Genomic DNA, 23444 nt, shown 5'->3' on the forward strand with positions numbered 1-23444 from the left:
TCCTTCTCATGATGATGTCACACTTTGTTCAAATCATTATCATTTTTTAAAACTTTTTTGTCATAAATATTTGTAAAATCAAATTTTGCAAAATGGTAAAAAAATGCATTTGCATGCACAAGGCTGAAACTTTATGTGAATGATAGTGGCTGTGAGTACATTCACAGGAGTTGATTTAACTGCTGGCCTGTTAGCCCGTGGCCAGTTAAAATTTCAAAGAGCTTGCTAAAACGTAAAGTAGATGGCCCATCTGGCTAGTAAAAATGTCACCCCGTCTCTGTGCATGTTAATTTGTTTTTAATTAGACACTTGTCGGGAATTGTTCAAGTTCGATGGGGAAATATTAAGGGGTGATGAGGTCAAGTGAACGGTTAACTCGATGAAAGATATATCTCGAATATCTCAGAAGAATTACTAGCGGCCACCATTTTGTAATGTTTGTATGTATAACAACATCTTTATTTGCTCATAAATCACCAGGCAATGAGGCAAATGCAAGCCAAGATATAATCTCAGAGTGCAGGAAAAGGCGTTTCAGGGGTGAGGAGTTCCTGTCTCGATTTCTGCCATTTTCCCAAGGCAAGGGAGTTTAGTGACTTTAAAAGTCCAGTTACCACCCTTGCCGAACTAGGCTGGAATTTCTGGGTCATGTTTTGGCTGGACTAACATAGTCCAATCAAAATTGCATGACGAAATCGACATCAGTTCGTAAACTGCTGTATATATTTAGGTCAATTGCAGGATTTGCAAAGCATTTGTACCGTCAACTTGGCATCTACATATATTTTCAACATCTTTTATTGTTTTAAGTGAAGGTGCTCAAATACTTTGATGCATGTTGCAAGGAAAGACCTGCTTTCCGGCTCCATCAATTAGTTGTTAAAAGTTGTTTTAAAAGGAGCAAGCCCTGCTGGCTTCATAAAAGTTTGTTGTTAAATCTACCCCTGATTCAATTTTGTTCAAGACACGATCAACATTCAACTTTGGCGTCCCAGAAGATGTTTATGTTCCTCAGAATGTACTGCACGTAGTGTTCTAAAAGTCAGCATAGATATTCGTCACAAGGTTTGAAGTGATGTAAAATCATCCAAATTACCTTAACACTTGTTACACACAGCCCTTCAGAAATACATTTTGGTCTTGATCTTGATTGGTAATCATGATAATGTTGAAAACTATTTTTTTATTCCAACAACATAATACTCTTGAATACATTACGATGGACAGCCAAGCCTTAACACTTGTTACACACAGCCTTTCAGAAATACATTTTGGTCAACAATTATGGCAGTTACAGTTGAACAGACAAGATGCACAAGCTGTTGTTTCACCATCAGATAACAAATGAAACATCTTCATCAAAGTATTACAACAGATTCTTATCCATCACAAGAATTTTCTTTGTGCCTTTGAAGCTCTCCAGTGATTCAGCAACAGCTCTGTCATATAGCTCTAGTGGAATGTTACCACTGACAGGATTCTTGAAATGTTTGTCTCGTATCAGCTGACAGATACTCTGGTACATTTCATCACGCACCTGACTGTCTCTATTTCTTTTGTTCCATTCAGTGTTCCAGTAACCTTCTAGTTTGATTTCTTTAAACAAAAGAGCACCTGTTGGTACCACAATCGGTTTACGGGACATCCCCCCATATGTTATCATCTTTGCACCTTGACCAAGATGTCGAAGAATCTCTGTTGAACTTGATCCCCCTACACAATTTAACCCTAGCTTTGGTTGTGAGGGCAGTGACTTCATGAAATCTTTCATTTCTGGTGAACGGCAAAACGTTTCAGAGACAACATGGTCTGCTCCAAGATCTCTAAGGTAGTGGATGAGTTGGTCAATGTCTGGCCGATCTCTGACCATGTTTATGGTTGTGATGTTCCAGTGTTTAGCAAGTTGAATTACACATTGTCCAACGGCGCTATTTGCACCATTCTGGATAACAATATCACCTGGGTTCAGATCTACATAATCTTTCAACATACGATATGCAGTGGGAGGGTTTACTAAGAGGGTTGCAGCACTGACAACGGGGATATCATTTGCAACTTTGAAAACTGTTGATCTTGGTGCAACTGCATAACTTCTCCATGTGCCCCATCCCGAATCTGCTGGGATAACCCAATCACCAATGTCAAGGTCAGAAACACTACTTCCTTTACCAATGATCTCTCCAACACCTTCATTTCCGACAACTGCTGGTAATGGGGGACGAATAAAATAAGTTCCTTCTATCATGTTGATGTCGGATGGGTTCACAGGAGCCATTAACATCTTTATCAAAACTTCATGTTTCTGTACTGACGTTTGGAGTTGAACTTCTGTTTTTTCTAGCACTTGTCTCGGATCTCCAAATTTATTGTATGTTATCTGATGAGAAGTTAAAGATGATGCACATCGCTGGAGACGACTGGCATTTGCAATTTGTAATTGTTGACCAGACAATTGCCTAAATAATGTGGTCAACAGAGGTTTCCACGACCTTAAAACGGAGGCCATATTTGTTGCTATATTGTAATCCACATCAATTGTAACATATCAACTATACTAAGTATGAATATATATATATAAAACTTATGTTCGTATCTGAATAAACCATATATATTTATATCAGTATTAACTTAATTCAAATCGAATTATACATAGGTTTCTATTGTCGACATTTTTCGTATTTTTCATAATTGAAGATTCACAGTTGATTCTAATATTTAATGTTGAAAACAAGTAGTATCTCCACGTGCGAGGCTAGCGACCGGAAATTCCATTAGCGCATGCTCAGTTCGCATAGCAACATACTAAACAAAATGGCGAGAGACTCATGAACTCCGCCGAGCTGTACGTTACGTCTTCGCTTTGACCATCTGTGGAAAAAATATAATGTCAAAAGCCGGGAAAAGAGTTAAAAGCGGAACCGGACAACAGGGGGGTGCAAAATGGGAGCAGGCACTTCTTACTGCAGCACTTGATGAGGTAATGTTTGTTGTTATTTTCGAAGTCTTCTGGGACGTCATCTTGTCTACATATGTTGAATTTGTTGTACTTTATAAATTTGACATCAACAGACATAATGCTACTCTTGGAGTTTTAATCAGATTCAACCCCGTTTAGTTGTTCCCAACCTTGGACACATTTTGACAGCAAATAACTGTAGTATGATTGTGAAATTATAGAACTGATATTGTAGTTATCTCAGTTGCGCTGTATAAGGGCACCTGCAGCTATATTGAGGAACATCCTTTGTTGTAAGATTAGATTGTCAAAATTTCTCTATATATGTAACATCTATGTTATGTTTAGACCATTCAACAGAAAAAAAGATGATAATATTCTTTTTTTTTCAGGAAAAATGGAAATCAAACATATCCTTTGTAGTTGGCAACACATCGGAAGATTATGTTTACATCAACGTTCTTGCAGCCGCAATTGCTGGAGGCACGAGGAAACTTTTCAGTGTTATTGGCAAAGAGAGCCTATACAATGAAGTGAGAAAATGAAACAATTTCTTTTTCATTTTTGACACAATGTAGATTGGCCTACAGGTATGAGAATGTGAAAACATTCTCAGTTATCCTATTTTTATTACCACAAATGTTATATTTGGGAGAACACTTTCTTAGTAAAGTACAGATTCTAGTACTTTTGGGGATTGAGTCCCACTGGGATTCGAACCCACACTGCCAGAGTCAGCACCTAATCACCAGCACACACAGTTAGTGTTTTACCCACTCAGTCACCGAGGCTCCCACAAAAATCTGACAACTGGTAGTCTAGATCACATATTTTGTGTACCCCTCTCCCCAGTGTAAACTGGCATGGCTCCCATGCCTGAAAGTTATGAATACACAATGCCATTTAGAAAGGGGTCAAATGTAACAAATGTTATATTTGTGATAACACTTTCTTTGTAAAGTATAGATACTAGTACTTTGTGGGGGTTGAGTCCCAGTCAGGTTTCAAGTCTGAAAATGGGTAGTCTAGATGGCAGTTGCTTCAATACCTCGCCACGGTTTCTAAATTAATGGCACTCTAAATGTTGCTTTTTGTCTTACAAGTAAAAAGAGAAGGAGGGAGTGAATGAAGGTCACTAGACCTGCATATTATAGGAAATGATATAAAAAACTTTTAAGAAATTATTATGAAAATCAGAAGATGTGCTCATATACAGGAGAATTAGACTTTGGTCTTTTCAACACTGGAATATTTTAAGGAAGAATTTTCTAATATTTGAAAATGACCAATGAAATAGGAAACAAAGTACAAAGTTAACAGATAGTAAAAAGTTGATTTGGAAGAACAGACTTGTTCATAGTTAGGTTTTCCCCAGAAGTTAAGTGTCCAAAACTTGTAACTGATAGAAAGAATAAACACAAGGTGATCAGCCATATGAACCTGATATCTTTCATACAATATTTCAAAGGTTTCAGTAAGCAAAATATTCCACTTTAAGGGGGACAAATAGGGAATTCAAATTACAAAAAAAATAAATATTAGGCTGATTTATCTGATATCAATGATTTGATAGTGCCATCAACGAAATGTTTCGTATTTTATACATATATTTGTTTGCTTTTTCAATTTTAGTGGAAGTTGTCTAAATAGATAATTTAAAGGTGCAGTATTTATGGTTATGCCATTCCCATTTTATGTGTTGAAAATGACTGAAACAATATATTAGTTTATCAATCACATCCCTGTTGTGTTTCTCTGTTAAATCAACCATCAACTGGAAATTAATGTTAACCTAATGGTAGAAATAAATTATATAACTTGCTCATTCATCTTTCTAATTAATGCTGTTGAAATGCATTTTGATTTCATTGTTACTTTCAAAGAGCATTTGAGATGTGGCAAAGATATTTCTCATACTTTAATTTGTGATTGACCTTTTCAAACTACACACATTTCATTGACCAAGTTTACACATGTATTCATTCTCCCTAATAACCAATCACTGTCATTTTCCAAGGTCCGTGACCTCGGTAACCCAAAGTCCAAAAAGGGAAAGGAGGTACCAGCTTACTATGAAGTGTGTGAGCCATGCAAACTCTACCTGGACAATGGAGAAGACATTCCTCTTACTCTTTTAGCCAGGCTTATCAAGTTCAAACTGTTGGCCATCAAAACAACTGACCTGAAGAGAAGAGAAGCAGAGAAGAAGGTATAAGCCAAGCAGCTTATCTCCTTATGTTGTAGTGTACGCCATAGATGCTGCAGTCATTCTGTCTATACTCTTCAGATATATAGTGCATGTAGTGTTTCTTATGATTTATGTTGATTAATTTATTTCACATATCTAAGATTTTAACAATATATTTTACCTCAACTGAATAACTTTATACTTCACTGATAATTTCATGTACATTATTTATTAAGAGGTGAGCTATATAATGTTTCACTTTGTCCAAACGTATCAATAGTAGAACAATAATTATGACGATTTACTGTCTCATTATCATTATTATTTTCTATATTTGTCAATTTACATATGCACATTTAACTCATATTTTTTTGTCAGCCTTTTCTGCACGGGCCTTCATGTATTTTCATTAGAATTAGATTTAGCCACAACTAATAGTTCTGGTAGCTCATATAGTGCTAGGCAGTCTGTCTTTCTAGATTTAGAGCTTGATATTAACTGCACCACTTTTGTCACTTTGCTCTTCAGCTGCTGAAAAGTTTAATTGCTGAGAAGGTATGCGTATGTCACCTGAGAGACAAAACAGTATTTGCTCTTTGACATTGATCTGCAATTGACATGCTTGTTGGCAAGCATTAATGAACATATTGATAGATAACTGGAAGATAGTTATATAAAGATTATGTCATGAAGCCAGTCCAGTTTTCAAATTTATATTTACATCGTTGTTTTTTATAGCTATTGAACTTAGCCCAAATTATAGGAGCGTAAAACTACCTGTTGCCAGTGTGATTTAAAGTTAATTGACCAATAAAACTCTTGAAGTAAAATATTGAACAAAATTCACAACAAAAAAGACTGGCCTAATGTCAAGATAAGATCTTCATGTTGTATGAAACTAATGAATCTGAAATAAAACAGTATTTGTCTGATTACCATGATTACTGCTATTGTGACACCTTGATAACAGATTGAAAGTGGTTGCTGTATAATATAGCTACTTCTGTTCCTACCTACTTAATCTGATCCCATTCTGACATTTTCTCAATGATAATCAACTCGGTTTAACCATTTGCAGTGAATGTTTATTGTGTATATTATTTTATTTTATTTCACCCAACCAATATAGAAATGAAATGTCTACACAACCGGTATATTACTTTGTCAAGTTTAGGAGAAGTTTATATCAAGTTTGCACTATACAGTCGACCCTCGTTATCTGGACCCTGTGGAGACTCCGGCTTGGAATATGTCCTCAGTAATCTAAGCTTGTCACAAAAGGCGACTAACTGGATTCGGTGGTCAGGCTCAGTGACTTGGTTCTTTGCATGTTATCATGCTCTGATGGTGTGGAACATTGCTCTTCATATTAATCTACGGATTGTCTGGTCCAGACTTGATTGTTTGCAGGCCACTGTCATATAGCTGGAATATTTCTGACTACAGTGATTAACAATTTATCTGGTCCTGGGTGGTCTCAAAATATGGATAATCTCATGGTTAAGCTGAACTGAATGTTTTTGCTTATTCCTACACTCAACATGCTCAAGTCTCTTGTTATTCAAATTCTTCCTGTAACATTGAGACTGGATTCCACCATGTTATATATTAACAGATGTCTTGAATTTACTGACATTTAACTACAAAACCTCAAAGGCAACAGACATATCATTACTCATTACAATGTGGGTCACGGGTGTAAGCTACTGTTTCGAACCCAGGAAGATTCGGGTTGGTATAGGTCTTCAGCAACCCATGATGGCCACAAAAGGCGGCTATGCTTGTTGTAATAGGCGACTAACAGGATTGGTTGGTCAGGCTCACTGACTTGGTTGATGCATGTCATCGTATCCCAATTGTGTGGATCAATGCTCATGATGTCAATCACTGGATTGTATGGTCCAGACTAGATTATATACAGACTGCTGTCATACAGCTGAAATATTGCTGAGTGCGGCATTAAACAACCAACACCTGTTTCGTCAAGAGACTTGTAATGGCGTTTTATCAAAAGTGTAGATGTAAGAACTTGGTTGCTGATAAACTCCTCGTTGAGCTGGTTTGTAGACATATTTACATCTCTTACATAAAGCTTACCTTGCATGAATGTCAAAGGCATTCTGTGCCAAAACTGTTTGAGACAACATGCCTGTAACTATGTTCTGTTACAATTTTCACTGTAAATCACACAGTATGTAACCATTTGTTGCAGTCTGTGTGATTTACCATGTTTATCGTGTCAGGTTCCTTTGAAAATGTGCTTCGTTCTTACCGTTATGATGCAAACTTTATGGGGATTGTGTGTATATTTGTAATTTGTGTGGCTATTTCTATTTAATGTGTGTACATATTCCATAGTTTAGAGCCTTCTGCTTGTTTTCTTTGGTAGGCCTATGAAAGTCATTTTAGTAGACCAATACTTTGGACTGTAGTGACTAAGGTAGCCTACAATTTAATGGTTTTATCCTGACTTATGTTGTTCTGCCATCCCCTCTACTGTTTCCGTCCTTGTTTCTTCTACAAGGCTGAGCAACAGCATGCCAAGGCAGAGGTGAGAGTGAGTGATGTGTTTGTCACCCTTGTTTGAAGTTACAGTTTGACATATAGTGTCGTATATTTCACAGTGAACTTGTTACATTTTGCTGTTCCAACCTCATTTAAACCTCATGGCCTAAAACACCATCATTAATTACAATGCATGATTATTGCAAGTTTGTTCATTTCTCTTTATTCTTCATGCTTGTGTTTGTTTTGATTGACAAGATTTGAATATGTTTTGTACCATCTTGTTTGCTGTAAAAACTTATATGTTGATTTCAGTTTCTTTAACATAGTAATCTGTGAAACTAATATTAACATTACAATGAACAACTTTTGTTTATTTATTGTTATGATTAGAAGTGTATGTCTTACATTTCAAGTTCTTTAACATCCAATAATCATTTCATTATGAACACTTTACACATTTATCATGCCAGGGTTTTACATTTTGACATCATAGGATACAGTTGGAGAATCTCCTTTCTGTATTATAGTATGGCTTGTATCAAATTTCTGCAATAGATTTTTGTATGAGAGTATACAACAAAATATGTTCAGCTGATGAATATTAATCATTCTCCCCAAAGAGTTTTTAAGTCTTTTATCTTATTTATATGAAACCTGCATGTATATTTACATGTATGTAGTCAAAAGAAAGAAATTCAGTGTGTATATATGAATAAATTGATTGTGTTTAGACCGGCAACCTCATTAACATCAGATGTCTTACTCCGATACAACTCCTCTCTGCATGAATATCTGACCACCCTCTATATGAGGTTGCATCAGCTGAACCCTGAACAAATGTTTTCCACCCTGTCAGAATGGAGGATGCATGGTTTCTTGAGCCAATCAGATGTCAGCTTTCTAAAATGCTTTGGTTCCTTTTCTTTACCACCTTGATTCAGAAGACCTAAGCAGAACACAACTAATCCATTGATAGGCACCCTCCTGGGTGTAGACGACATAGTTCTAAGAACAGTAAAACACTAACTTGCAAAAAAAAGAAACAGACATGAGACCTGCACCCCTTGTTTTTAGGCCTTGCTGTCACTGTATATGTCCTCCCTGAATATGTCCTCTTGTGTGTCCTCCCTAGGCTGTTGCAGACAAGGACAAAGGGAAGAAGGACAAGAAGGACCGGGCCAAGTCCCCCAAGAAGGGAGGCAAGAAGACCCCTGAGCCTCAGTCAGCTAAAGATGGGAGCAAGCTGCGGAAGAGGGGAGATGAGGATACAGAGAGTAAATATATTGGTGAGTTGAGCTAGAGTCTTCCTGCTACATATGTAGAACTCACTTTGTTTGATACTTGTGCTTTGTTGAAGGCATCAGCAAACAATAAGTTTGTTTACAGATACTTAACTGGTCTTAGATGTTTGAAATATGAAAAGAAATACCAAACTGTTTACAAGAATATTTGTCATATCACTGAACAGAGGGGGTTAGTATTGTGTCGTTTGTGTTATTTGTGGATCAGAATATCCAAAAATGACATAGCCATAAAAATATAATGAAACTGATCTATCACCTTAAATAGACTGTGTGCTGGAAAGAGTGAACTTTAACTTAAATTTACGACCCATGAAGATCCTGGGTAGAATAGGTCTTCAGCAACCCATGCTTGCTGTAAAAGGCCACTAAAGGGATCAGGTGGTCAGGCTCGCTGACTTGGTTGATGCATGTCATCGATCCCAATTGCGTGGATCGATGCTCATGATATTAATCACTGGATTGTCTGGTCCAGACTCAATTATTTACAGACTGTCGTCATATGGCTGGAATATTGCTGAGTATGGTGTTAAACCACAAACAAACAAACAAACAAACTTTTTTTCTAAAGAAATTGTATTATAACATGTCTAACTAAGCTATAAATGTCTGAAGTTAAGATGACCTCTTGTCCATCAGATGATGAGCCTGACGATGGTGCCCAGCACTATGTGGTCATCTATGGATTCCATAACCCACACCTATTTGGTCAACTATCGGAGGTTGGAATCAATGTGGACTCAGTTATCAGGTTGTCTGCACAAGACTACAGCCTGCTGTTGGAGACCCAGTCAGATGAAAAGACAGACAAAGAGAAGGATGAAAAAACATTAGGTATGAGGCTGTCATCAATACAGAACGATGCTAATTTTGGGTGATATCTTTTTATAATTCATGTTCACGCAGTGCATGCCTGGCCATCATTAGATGGCATGCACTGAAACATCATTTTAGTGCATGAAACATCATTTTAGTACATGAAACATCATTTTAGAGTTTCTATTGATGTCTTCTTTCTGAAAAGTAGGGCATACTTTATTTTGCCAGTTTTCTACAAACATTTTAATAAATGTATCAGTTGCCTATTTGCAAATAACAAAACTGTCTCAGGATAGATTCTACTGATTAAAGAAACAAATGTGTTCAAGAATTAGGTGAATGAGGACTGTCCATTGTGGTACTTGCTACATCCCTGACACTTATACCAGTATTCAAACCTGGTATGACCTTCAAGATTTTGTTGCCCCGATTATGTTTCTAGGTTTGTCAGCACCATACATGTGCTCATGGATTTCACCGAAGTGGTAAACATCTGGGACCTGCATCACTTCAGCCTTTCCTCCCACATTTAAGCTGACATGCCGTGATATAACTGAAATACTGTTCAAAGTGGCCTTAAACCCAATTCACATATTTACTATCTCACTTCTAGATTTTGTGTGTCTCCTGACCTTGTTTCTATTCTGACATTATGTCTTTCTTGACCTTGTTTCTATTCTGACATAATGTTTTTCTTGGCCTAGTGTGTTTCCTGACCTTGTTTCTATTTTGACATTATGTCTTTCTTGACCTTGTGTGTTTCCTGACCTTGTTTCTATTCTGACATAATGTCTTACCTGACCTTATGTGTTTCCTGAACTTGTCTCTTTTTTGACATTCTCTTTCCTGACCTTGCTTCTATTCTGAAATTATATCTTCACTGATTTTGTGTGTTTCGTGACCTTGTTTCTATTTTGACATTATGTCTTTCCTGACCTTGTTTCCATTCTGACAGACCTGACCATGTGTGTTTCCTGAACATGTCTCTATTCTGACATTGCCTTTCCTGACCTCGTATGCTTCCTGACCTTGTTTCTATTCTAACATTATATCTTTACTGACTTTGTGTGTTTCGTGATCTTGTTTCTATTCTGACATTATGTGTGTCATGACATTGTATTATCTGTTTCCTGGCTTTGTCTTTTCTGACTTTGTGTGGATCCTGATCTTGTATGTTTCCTGAACTGATTTATTTTCAGACCTTAGATGTTTCCTGACTTTGTGTGTGCCTAGACCTTTTGTATTTCCTGACATTTGGTCTTTTCCAACTTTGTCTGTGTACTGACCTCGTATGCAACCAGTCAGTATCCTCACCTTGTTTATGTCCTGATCATGTGTGTATCCTGACTTTGTGCATCCAAACCATATGTCTTTCCTGATCTTATGTGTTCCTTGACCTTGTCCATACATTCTTCCTCAGCTCTTGAAGAGCAGAATCGGGTAGAAAAGCAGAAGCTCCAGAATGAAATCAAGAAGTTCTGGAGAGACCTGCTGCTGTTGCTACAGCGGAACCCAGACACATCCAAACTGCATGATATCCCCTGTCTACAGTATGAGGTCAAGGCCCTCATTGTACCAGAGAGTCTGGAGGAGAATGACCAGAAGGTAGTTGTGACCTGCACACTCACCAGAATATGTCTGAGATCAGCACTCATGGTTTATGTGAAGACTGCTTATTCTTGTTGATTGTTTCGTTTTGTTTTGTTGAAGATAATGTAATCACCATATTTCCTTGAAATATCAACTAAGGTTTCTGAAAAATCTGAAAAATGTTTCCATATATAATATTGTTTGGTATATCATGGTATATTTTAAGATGTAGCAGTATCACATGGGGTGTATGTTGTTTTATGTGTCCCTCTAGACCAACTTTGGCGCAGCCTTGTTTGAAGATATAGCTGTGATGATCTACGACTTGACTGATGCTCATCGTCTATACCACACCTACCTGGACAACCTGAAGCTGTTGAACATCCCACTACATGGACTGCCTCCGGCGCCCCCTGCTGGCCAAGGTGAGCACTTCTTATACTTCATAATTTAGTTTTTTTGGGCTGTAACACTTTTGGGATACCGGGGGAATAGGTCCCTAGCACCATAAACTACATTCACATAACATTTGTGTGACCCGGTTGATTGTGTATCATTGGACCCTGATTCTTTACAGGCTGCTTGAATATTGAGGACTGCAATTTAAAACAACATTCACTCACTCAACACAATAATACTTTGATAGCTAGGCCATGATACAATAGTACCTTGATAGCTAGGTCATGATACAATAGTACCTTGATAGCTAGGTCATGATACAATAGTACCTTGACAGCTAGGTCATGATACAATAGCATCTTGATAGGTAGGTCATGATGCAATAGTATCTTGATAGCTAGGTCATGATACAATAGTACCTTGATAGTTAGGTCATGATACAATAGCACCTTGATAGCTAGGTCATGCTACAATAGCATCTTGATAGCTAGGTCATGATACAATAGCACCTTGATAGTTAGGTCATGATACAATAGCACCTTGATATCTAGGTCATGATATAAGAGCACCTTGATATCTAGGTCATGATACAATAGCACCTTGATAGCTAGGTCATGATACAACAGTACTTTGATAGTTTGGTCATCATAAAATAGTACCTTGATAGCTAGGTTATAATACAGTAGCACCTTGATAGCTAGGTCATGATACAATAGTACCTTGATAGCTAGGTCTTGATACAATAGTACCTTGATAGCTAGGTCTTGATACAATAGCATCTTGATAGCTTGGTCATGATACAATAGTATTTTGATAGCTTGGTCATGATAGAATGAATTATACACTATATGGAAACTCTGTTATTTATCTATTGTAAAACATGTTGAACATAGTGGTGATGTGTTCTCTGTTTCAGACACACAGTCTAGTGGCACAGGCACTCCAGGAGCTCAAGTGGCTCCCCAGGTCAGTCAGACATCACTGACCACTGGTGACCAGCCAGACCAGACAGTGGACATGAGATACTACAATGACCTGATGAACTGTGTTCCCCAGGAGAGTGTCAGTGTGCCTCTTGTCATGCACTGTATGCTGGAACAGGTCAGTTTAGTTAATAACTTTAGAAAATAGCCATGAGCATTGTACATTTTCTGTCCTGAAATGTAAGTTTTAATAAAACAAATTTATTAATCTTGAACAATGTAAATTAATAAATGTAAAAAAGTCAAGAAAATTTGACAATTATTGGTATCAGTCAACAGGAATCAAAGTGATGATGACAGTTTTGCCTAAAATAATTTTCTACATGTTAAAATGTCAGAACGTTATATGACATGGGATACCCATACATCATAATTGTTTACAGACATTCATTTTCTATACACGTTTATGATCTTCATTGTAATGAAATGTCAACAAATTTAGCTGCTTTTTAATAAACCAAAAACCTGAAACTAATGGCTTTTCGTAACTTGTAACAGTAGCCTTTCATATGTGAATGTGTGTAACTGAGACTGTCATCTCTCTGTCACCAGATTGAGGCTTCTGAGCAGAGTAAGGATCCACCGAGTGAACAGCCGCCTCCAACTCGCACTGATGGCCTCAACAACCTCCTGGCATCTCACCTCACTGATGTTGCATTCAAACTTGCTCTCAGTGAAAGTGAGCACAAGGTACAAAAATCAGTTGCAGAAATAATGATGAATATATAAGTGTATTTTGCATAGTACATTATTTTGTATCGTGCCATAGAGGTATGCAAGATTCACACTATGATGTCGTTGTGGGGTTTTATCAAGTCATCCTGCAGCATGATTACAGTTTGGATGTCTGTGGTAAACGATATAATTAATTGTGTTGTTGTTGGTTCCATGTTTGTTGTTCTAATTGTCATCATCTGGTCTGTCTGTCTTTTCTTCCTAACTTTGTACATGTATTAACCAGGGGCAGAAGGGGTGCCTTTTGCTATTGTTGGGTTCAGGGCGTTTTGTCATCTTCTGATGATGCTTGTTGTAGAATGGAGTACTGATTCTGAGGATTCCATTGACATATAGTTATACGTATATAATTTTCAACTTGGGGATTGTGAGTTACTATTTGATCAGGACATACATAAAGATTTCATTTGGAACTAATTATTATGCTAAGGAAACCCAAACCTCCTGTTTTGACAACTTACTCTAATCACAGGAGTTGTCTGATGTGTTTGACCTCCCTGAGAGACCTCCTGATGTGCCACGACAACCACTCTTGACAAACAGCAAGGATGACATCACGATGAGGACACATCACCTCAATACCATCTATTGCTTCAACCCACTGCAGACTGAAAAAAATATGCTCAAACACATCATGTTTGCCCAGTCCCGAGATCTTCCACAACCAACGTCAGGCGTTGTCCGAGAGAGAGCGGCTCGCCTACAAGAACTCATCCATTTCTGTGCCACAGGGACAATGTCACCATCAGGTAATTGTTGTAGAATTAAGGACTAAGGCTTGTGTCCATGGTTGCAAGTATGAGATTATCATTATGTGTTATTAAGTATATGACTCCCAGAAATGTTACTATAGTAAAATTTCCAGGAGTGAAGTTATCAATAGCCCTCACAAGTCTCAGAACACATGATGTCTGTTTGAAATCTCTAGGACGTCATGATACAATGGATGACGTCATATGGTACTATGACAACTGAATGCGCCATTTTGGCAGAATGCAAGGAAAATAATCAACTAAATTCATTTTATTCTGCCGAGCATAAATCAAACACAGTATATGGTGGATGTGGTTTTCTTGTTGCCATGCTGACTTCAGTGATTTTAAAATCTGGGATATGATACCTATCCTGAAAATTATTTTATGCAGTCAATTGTCCAGAAGAAATCTCTTTTAACGACTAGGGGCAGTGGGGTAGTCTATTGAGTGGTTAAAGTGTTTGCTCATTACATACAATGTGTGAGGCCCGTCTCTGGTGTCCCCCGTCGTGATGTTGCTGGAATATTGCTAAAAGCGGCATAAAACCACACTCGATCACTCACTCTTTTAACAACTTGTTTACATGGTGTGATTTGTGCCCTGTCTAAAGTGGGAAGCTGTTAGTATGGGTACACTGTTTCTGCTTTGGAATAAGAAACATGTCTATTCTGATTCTGATCTGATGTTTTTTTTGTTGTGGAAATCAACACTTTTAGTCATTAAATATTGTATATATTTGAATTTGATTGACAAACTTGACATGGATGGGAGTTACAAGTGACTTCTGGAATTTCACTGACTAACTGACAGGTGTTTCCTTCTTCTGTTTCATGTGTTTCAATTTTCCTGGAATTATATGTGCTGATTTGTTTATGATTTCTGTCTGCAGAAATTGACAGAGCCTTCAAACAGTTTGTATTTGAATCAATGGACATCGCTGGTACTGATTCGAACGGGTTTATCATAACCCGGGATAGTGAGGGCATGGAACACTCTGCTATCCCCTGGGATGATCCTTACCCCTACTACAAGGGTATGCTAAACCTCCAGGAGAAAGCACACCCTTCCAAGCTCCCTATGTCCACCTCGCCCTCCGATGAGGAGCGATCAGGTACTGCCCCCTCTGTATTCAGTTAACCTTTTCTCTTTTATTATGTTCTAGTGTCTTGTAGCCTTTATGAACACACAGGAAAACAAATCTTATTAAATTGATGATATTTCACTGCTCGAATTGAGAAAATACAGAATTTTATGTGTCTGTAATTTATTTTTTAATAATGTGATAATTGATTTATAATCAATGTTTGTCAAAATTTGAATTTTGTACTTGAAGTGTTACATCTACGGAATTTCCATGTGGGACTTTCGGGGTTTTAATACATTTTTCTAAAGGGATGATTATATAGGGGATGGAAAAAGGCTGCTAAGTATGATAGTACTTGGATGGTTACATACCACCAGGGAAGACCATCTCTCAGCTTTGAATAGAATTTCTTGCAAGGTTGTACAGTAGGGATTGATGCTCATACTATCCACCACTGGTTTGCCTGGGGAAGGTGGCTCACCAATAGTAGTGGTATTAACATTGTTCACTCGTGTACTTAAACATGCAAATGGTAAATGTTAACTACATATAAATGAAGTTAATAGTTTGGGTAATTACATGAGGTGCCTTGGGCCTGTTCCTCAAAGTGATCTTAGCGCTACACTGATTGTAAGTATATGTTAGAATATGGGAGTTAAGATCGTCCTAGGGCTAAGATGGCTTAGTGGAACAGGGCTCTGGACTAATTTTCTTCTCCAAACACAAGTCATTAATTCATACATACCAATTTGCATGTATACTAGGGTTGCAATGTTGAGCCTTTTGTATTTGTAAACAGGTGCATGTAACACCACATCACCACAGGCTCATTGCAAACAAATGGATTTAATATCTCTGCACCACTCTTGTATTGTAATATGTGTCTGAGACATAAGAATCGTCAAGACCATACTCAGTATTAAGATGGTTGACATCAATGGTGATTGTTGAAAAATCTCTGATTTCTAGTGATGCCAGACATGTTTTCTACAACTTGTACACATGTGATACGTTTCCTCTGCAATGATTGTTGAATCTTTGCCTAGTTTCAGTCTTCTTTAATCCACTATTTAATTGATTCAGACTGATCTCTACGTTGTAACAATTTCAAGGTTAAAAAATTAACAGTCACTAAGAAGATGTATCATTGTAACCTCTCATGTGTCAATGTCATTTGTCTATTTAAACAACATGATTTGAGTTGTCAATCTGAAAATAAATCCTACTTTTGCAATTTGTTTTGCAACTCACTCATCCTGTGAAATAGACAAGTGTCAATGTCTCTTGTTGCTTGTATATTGTAACCTTCTCTTGTCTTTACTCAGGCAGTGAGCTTGACTGGACGGATGTGTCCCTCCCTTGCTCCCCTACCCCCTCACATAATTCCACCTCCCTCAACCTTGCACAGCCTGCAACTAACACACAAGCTGAGGAGCCTCAGACGTCTAAGACTGGCAGGCAGGGTCGACCTAGAAACAAAAAAGTTAAAAGTATGGGGCTCATAGCAACTGTATCTAAATATTTTTTTATTTTTGATTCTTACTTTCATAGTGTTAGTTTTCACATTTTACTGTTTTTGCTGTAATTTAGAATTTAACTAGATATGATCATTGCTTTAGGCCTGTTCTTATTTTGCTTGAAATTATGAATTTAAAAGCACAAAATCTGCAATTTTGTCTTAATTGCAAGTATGGCAATGAATAATGCATAGAATGCTTTTGTTTGGATTTCCTGTTTTGCACATAAATGCACAAAAAAGCAGCTACATTTGACTTCAGGCTTTCATCTGATATTTGCAGATTTCTACCAGGTTATTATCATATTACCGGTATTACAATGCTGCTTGCTGCTCTTCAGTGTTTTGAGAATTTCTCACTTGAGATAACCCAGGTTGCATGCTTCACTAACCCTGTGTATTTAACTTTATGCTTCCCACAATATAGTGTTTATACTGGTATTTAACAGTTTAATTATCATATTGAAATATCAATGTGTCTCTATGAAATCAAAGTGTTTTGTATGTCATATGTCATACATCTACATGTCATCTATCGATAAAAAATTATAAATTGAAATGGAATACGTATTTCAGACATTGTGAAATGTGACAGATTTAATAAATGAATGATATTCCAGGTAGATCTAGGTCCATAAAAATATATACTATTTTGACGTGACGTGAGATAAACACATATTGCTGATTTGAGATTTGCCGAGCGCGCTCCCCTGCCTCGGCCTCGGTTAAACGGCTCATCGTCTATAACGCCCACGAATTATTTGGACCCCATTGGTAGCGTTGTAGCGAGGGACCACTGTACAAAAATAGGTGAAACAGTCAAATTCAAGAATTAGACATGGTCTAAAATCTGTTGTATGAAATATAGTACTGAATACTCCATTGTGTACTTGTAATGCCTAAAGAATACAGTGACCTTGGCTTCATGGGAGTGGAATGTTGATTAAGTGTACACAGATGTCAATTCTGCACATCTTTTACTGGAAAATTAACTTTTTGGCCAAGAAAATATATTATTCTTATTCTTACACACGGTCCATCTATTTTGGGAAGGACCTTGTTTCAATAAGTAGGTAATATATCTCACTCTAACCCGTTCAAATGAGATATTTTGCTTCAGTTTGATACCTCTCTCCGCCAACATTCCACGAACCCTCCATGTATGCTGATATATGAACCTTAAGCTGTCTTTGACCACCCAGTCAATATGAAAGATGCATGAGTTACTGGGCCACTCAGATGTCAGCTATGTAACATGCTTTGACTTCAATGTCAATCTGGTGGTGTTGTTTTAGTAATGTTTGGTATGTGAAAAATGGGACTGCAACGAAAAGGAATTCATGTGTCGTTCATTGAAAGATGTGATTGAAATGATAGTGTGTAATGTATCCACAACATAGCTCGGACATTATTGTACTCCATTCAGAACTGCCCATTTCCATTCATTTTTGAGATACAGAAGTTAGATATGCTGCTCCAAATGCTTCCTTGCATGTCCCAGTTATTGAGAAACCTACATGTTAATTAGCTGATTAGAGAGTTATCATGTTCTCCTGTAGGATCTTGATGGAGAGGGGTTCCAAACTGGAGAAAAGGATCTGATTGTAATGAGATTAGTGTTACTTTGATATGTTAGGAGGACGCTCACCAACTCCAGATGACAGGTCCAAAAGTGATTTTGGCGGGGATTCGTTTGCATCTGGTAGGAAGGAACGGGATGCCACCCCCATCCTGACACGCCCTTCCACGTCAGACAGCAAGAAGGGGATTCTACGTCCACCATCAAGATCCAACTCCCCAGAGAAACATTCAAGAAGCAACTCAGGTAGGCCCTGGTTTATACACTGTTGATGATTTATGTCCAGAATCAATGAAAAAGAAATATGAAAAGTTAACAATTATACGATAGTTGAGTTTTTAATCTCCCTGGCATGTGATGCAGGCGGATATAGTCATCATCTGGTCTGTCTGTATTACGTTTCCAGAGCATAACTTGAAAACCATGAAGATTTTTCATCAAAACTTGGTACATGTATTAACCAGAGGCTGAAGTTGTGCCTTTTACTATTGTTGGGGCCGGGGGGATTTTTCATCTTCTGATGACTCGTGTCTTTTCATAGCTTTTCTTATATGTTGAATAGGGAAATATAGCCTGATTCTCACAAGAGAATACCTTCAGGTCAATGAATGGCATGTAGAAGTGAATTATTTCACCTGATGAAGGAGTAAGCATGTACTCCGAAAATTTGTGTTCTTCATGCTAAAAAAGTTGACATCCATAAATTACATTAAGTAATACGTTACCACTGTTATATCGAGGCTGATGTCCCCCACAATTGCTCTTATAGCAAAATCTTCCACAGAGATCTCAATCACCTCATGCAGCACGTGCGTAGCCACCTAGCTGCCATGTGACACCCTTCACTCTTGTCTCTTCGCTTGCCATAGCAAGACGTGTATCGACTGTTCTACTTGCGTTCTACAGTTTTCCACCTCCTGCCTATCCTTTGTGATATTTATTACTGTTTCTTAGTCCTAAGTAAACTGTAAATTATGGGGCGTTCGTTATATGGCGCTTAGAAAATTTTCCCACCTAAATTTTCGCGCCTTTTTTCACTACTAACGGGGTGTGGCGTCGGCACTTTGTGTCTTCCGTCCAACTTTAGTGGAATATCGTGGGTTTTTTTTGCATCACCTATTTATATATATATATATATCTATTATATGTATTTTATGTATTCGCTATTATCGTTTGTTTTTCTTCGGAAAATCTACGTTTGTGAATATGTTTGGTGTGTGTGTTGTAACCATGTTTTGTTTTTGTTCAAAGAACAATGTCTGACATGGAAATGGATCTTTTGTCCAGCACCCCGGCTACTCCTGTTAACAGGCTCTGTGGCGCCTGTCAGAAGTTTTTGTCTTCTCGGGATCCTCATGATCGTTGTCTGCGGTGCAGGGTCCCTTGCGAGGACACCCGTTGCACCCTGTTCCCCCAAGGACAGAGACCAGCGCATTTATAAAAAATTTTATCGGTTTGAATGCAACCCTTGAGTACGTTGCCAGGGCTTCGGCCTTTTTCGGCATGTGCCATTTCTTGAGGCGGCAAGCTTACCCCGCCTCCTCTGGGTTGGACGCCGCCAACCAAGAGGTGCTCCTTTCGCAGCCTTGGTCTGCGCAGAACCTGTTTAATAATCGGATCCCTGGTGTTCTCAAAGAACAGCAGTCTGCTTCGTCTGCTGTGGCTTTGCGGCATACGTTGGATCTGGTTGGGTCTGATTGGAAGGTTTCTATTCGGAAGCCGATCTTCCCATCCTCGCCAATGCCATCGGCAGGTTGGTGGAGAAGAGGGCGGTATGGGAGTTAGCCCTACCAGAAATAACACCGGGGTTTTACGCCAGGATATTTCTCGTTCCCAAGAAGGACAGTGCCGAACTCCGAATGATTCACAATCTGAAATCGTTCAACGAGTTTTACCTGCACAAGCCGCCCAAGTTCAGAATGTTGACCTTGGCGGACCTGAAAGCTCTGATCTTGCCGGCCGACTGGCTCGCTTCGATCGACCTGAAGGATGCTTATCTGCATGTTCCGATTCACTCGGACCATCACAAGTATCTCAGGTTTGTCTTTCAAGGCAGGCACTACGAGTGGGTTGTACTCCCATTCGGCCTTTCATTCGCTCCCTGGCTGTTCACCCGGTTAACCACCCCCATAGTGGGGTTCCTCCATAGGAGGGGTGTCAGGTACTTCGCGTACCTGGACGACTCGCTAGTGGCCAATCGAATGACGGATGTACTGTCTCGTCAGTTCCCAAGAGCGAGTTAACCCCCTCACAGAACTTGAAGTTCATTAGAGGTTGGTTGGACACGGTGACCCATCGCCTCTTTGTCCCCCCAGACCGGTGGCACAAGATTCAGGCGATGATTGCCAAAGTTGTAGCAGTGCAACAGACTGTTCACTTTTGGGAACAGCTGTTAGGGCTACTTGTGTCGGCCGAGGACTGCACCGATCAGGGTCGTCTCCAACTCCGCCCGCAACAGTTTCTAATCCAGTTGTTAGCACAGGAGGAGAACAGTGCGTCCGTCGCCCTCCCAGATCGGCTCCGACCGCATCTGGAGTGGTGGACGGTCCCTTGCAACGTCTTATCAGGAGTCTCTATGCGGCCCTTCCGGTCCCTTGCAACATCTTATCAGGAGTCTCTATGCGGCCCTTCCGGGCCACGTTGAACCTGTGTACAGATGCCTCTCTAGTGGGCTGGGGCGCCCATCTAGAGAGGAGGGGAGCTCTGGGCTGTGGTGCGTAGACAAACTAGGTCTTTACATCAATTGCTTTGAGTTCAAGGCAGTGAACAACGCAGTCAATCACTGGAAGCATCGTCTTGTCGACGCCCGGCTCATGCTGGTGACCGACAACACAACGGTAGTGTCCTATGTGAACCCACAGTCACTCGCTACTGGATCTCACGTTCAAGTTTTACACTCTGGTGGACAGTGTCCCGTGCCAGGTACGCGCCCGTCACATCCCAGGTGTGTGGAACGTACTGGCCGACGCTCTATCGAGGCCTCGGGATCCGAGCTCCACAGATTGGATGCTCAACCCAGTAGTGTTTCAGTGGCTGTGCAAACGTTTGGGTCGTCCGATGGTCGACCTGTTCGCAACCAGGTTCAACAATCAACTCCCGTTGTTTGTATCACCAGTCCCGGACCCGAGGGCCATCGATCATGATGCTCTCGCGTTAGACTGGACGAGCATGGACGCTTATGCTTACCAGCCGACAGCATTAATACCATTCATTCTAAGCCGGCTCCGAGGAGTTCGCTGTCGAATGTTACTGATCGCGCCCATGTGGCCGAACAGATCGTGGTACCCCGACTTGCTGGCTCAGGTCACGCAGTCGCCACTTCCACTGCCTGTGAGACCGGATCTCCTGATCCACCCTCACACCCGTCAGCTTCATCCAAACGCAGGGCAGTTCAATCTGCACGCGTGGATGTTGTCACCGAGCGTCTGCGGAGTAAATTTTTTTCTCGTCGGGCCCAGAAGATGTATAATGCACGTTGGGCTATTTTCACAAAGTGGTGTTGTAAACATCACATTCATTCGCCAGATAAGGTATCTGTGCAGGATATTGCTCGTTTCATGTCTCACTTATGAAAGACCCGGAAACTCTCCGGGGGGTTCCATTGCCAACTATGTCTCGTATGTTGCTACGGTACGGGACGTTGCTATGGGTACCAGTCTCTCAAAAGAGCCGGTGATTCGGGGTATTATCAAGGGTTTCAAACAGCAAGTTCTTAAGAAAGGTCGCCTTCGGGCTCCTGCCTGGGATCTTTCCCTGGTGTTAAAATCGCTTACGGAGGCTCCGTATAAACCCTTGAAAAATGCTTCATTTCGGCATGTGACTTGGAAAACAGCATTTCTCCTCTCCTTTGCCATGGCGGCACGTGTGTCTGAGATTCACGCACTCGATGTCACCAAAGTTCGATTTGATAGGGGCGACGAAGGAGCGGTCAGCCTGGGCCTGCTCATGGGCTTTGTCGCTAAGAATCAGAAATTTGGCCAAACGGAGAGAAATTCACTGTAAGATCCCTCAAAGAAATCTTACATCCTGCTGATACCGAGGACAGATCGCTGTGTCCGGTTAGGGCCCTTAAGTATTATCTTAAGGCTTCGACCCTAATCGGACTGCTGACATAACTCGCAACTCGATTGCGTTATGGCTTCGTTCTGTCATCAATCTGGCATACTGGTCTCGGGGGGTTACCCGTTGCGGGGTCAAACGCCAAGCTGGGAGCATGCGCTTCGAGTGCTTCCGCCTTGTTGTATACTTCCACTGGTCGGAAGGAACACGAGCAGTCAGGTTTTGGGTTGTAGGTGCTCCCCACCGCCTACTGTGGTAGTCAGCCTCGGTACATCAGTGGTAACGTGTTACTTAATGTAATTTGTAGAATTTTCCTATTCGGAATATTCTATAAGTAATACGCTACCACTGGGCTGTTGCCCGCCTGTCCATCCCCCTGAGCACTTGCTCTCGCAAGAGACAAGGGTGCCACATGGCAGCTAGGTGCCCGTGCTGCATGAGGTGATTGAGATGTCTGTGGAAGATTTCGCTATAAGAGCAGTTGTGGGGGACAACAGCCTCGGTATAACAGTGGTAACGTATTACTTATAGAATATTCTGAATAGGAAAATTCTGCAAGTTCTCTCTCTAACAGAAAACAAAATGAGTTCTGTGTGCTGTTTCAGTGCACTTTGAGGTAGATGATGAAGGGCGACCAGTGCCTCCCCACCAGACTGGGGAGGATGAAGAGGTGACAGCCTGTGGGGAGGGGGAGGAGCAGAGTGTGGAGGACAGCATCAAGGAGATTGTAGAGGCCCAGAAGAGGACCTTGGACCAATGGTGCTTTGCTGAACACTTCGACAATTCAATACTTCTGCAGGTGAGTGACAAATGAGGATGTCAGGTGAGGTGAGGTGAAATGTGGTTTAACGTCGCGTCCAAAATTATTGCACTTATATAGCGACGTGCATGTACGTGTGTGTGTTTGTGTGGTTGCTTGTACTAGTCCGGACTGATGCCGATTTATAGTGCTAGCTCACTGAGATACCATGC

General features: G+C 39.9%; 2 protein-coding genes across 10 annotated transcripts in view; one reads left to right on the plus strand and one right to left on the minus strand.

Annotated features, from left to right (window-relative positions):
* Window positions 1-1168: 1168 nt before the first annotated feature.
* LOC124116327 (enoyl-[acyl-carrier-protein] reductase, mitochondrial-like) lies at window positions 1169-2530 on the minus strand. The gene has a single exon (XM_046477612.2). It carries the CDS (start codon window positions 2504-2506, stop codon window positions 1367-1369), a length of 1140 nt encoding a protein of 379 aa, XP_046333568.1. The 5' UTR covers window positions 2507-2530; the 3' UTR covers window positions 1169-1366.
* A 270-nt stretch (window positions 2531-2800) lies between these two features.
* LOC124116328 (sperm-associated antigen 17-like) overlaps window positions 2801-23444 on the plus strand; it is a 47199-nt gene continuing 26555 nt past the window's right edge. For 3 of the 9 annotated variants that reach the window (XM_046477613.2, XM_046477621.2, XM_046477615.2), the window contains exons 1-16: window positions 2801-2977; window positions 3349-3489; window positions 4974-5165; window positions 5673-5699; window positions 7669-7701; window positions 8785-8938; window positions 9593-9787; window positions 11193-11377; window positions 11637-11787; window positions 12678-12862; window positions 13297-13434; window positions 13952-14228; window positions 15124-15345; window positions 16644-16808; window positions 18471-18659; window positions 23078-23271. In XM_046477613.2, coding sequence (XP_046333569.2) covers window positions 2885-2977; window positions 3349-3489; window positions 4974-5165; window positions 5673-5699; window positions 7669-7701; window positions 8785-8938; window positions 9593-9787; window positions 11193-11377; window positions 11637-11787; window positions 12678-12862; window positions 13297-13434; window positions 13952-14228; window positions 15124-15345; window positions 16644-16808; window positions 18471-18659; window positions 23078-23271 — 2541 coding nt within the window. In that variant the 5' untranslated portion in view covers window positions 2801-2884. The remainder of the gene's footprint in view (window positions 2978-3348; window positions 3490-4973; window positions 5166-5672; window positions 5700-7668; window positions 7702-8784; window positions 8939-9592; window positions 9788-11192; window positions 11378-11636; window positions 11788-12677; window positions 12863-13296; window positions 13435-13951; window positions 14229-15123; window positions 15346-16643; window positions 16809-18470; window positions 18660-23077; window positions 23272-23444) is intronic. The other 6 variants (XM_046477616.2, XM_046477622.2, XM_046477619.2 and 3 more) reach the window with 6 other exon arrangements.

This window comes from Haliotis rufescens, unplaced genomic scaffold (genome assembly GCF_023055435.1).
Source record: "Haliotis rufescens isolate VD_foot unplaced genomic scaffold, xgHalRufe1.0.p SCAF_5, whole genome shotgun sequence".
In the NCBI taxonomy this organism is placed as follows: Eukaryota; Metazoa; Mollusca; class Gastropoda; order Lepetellida; family Haliotidae; genus Haliotis; species Haliotis rufescens.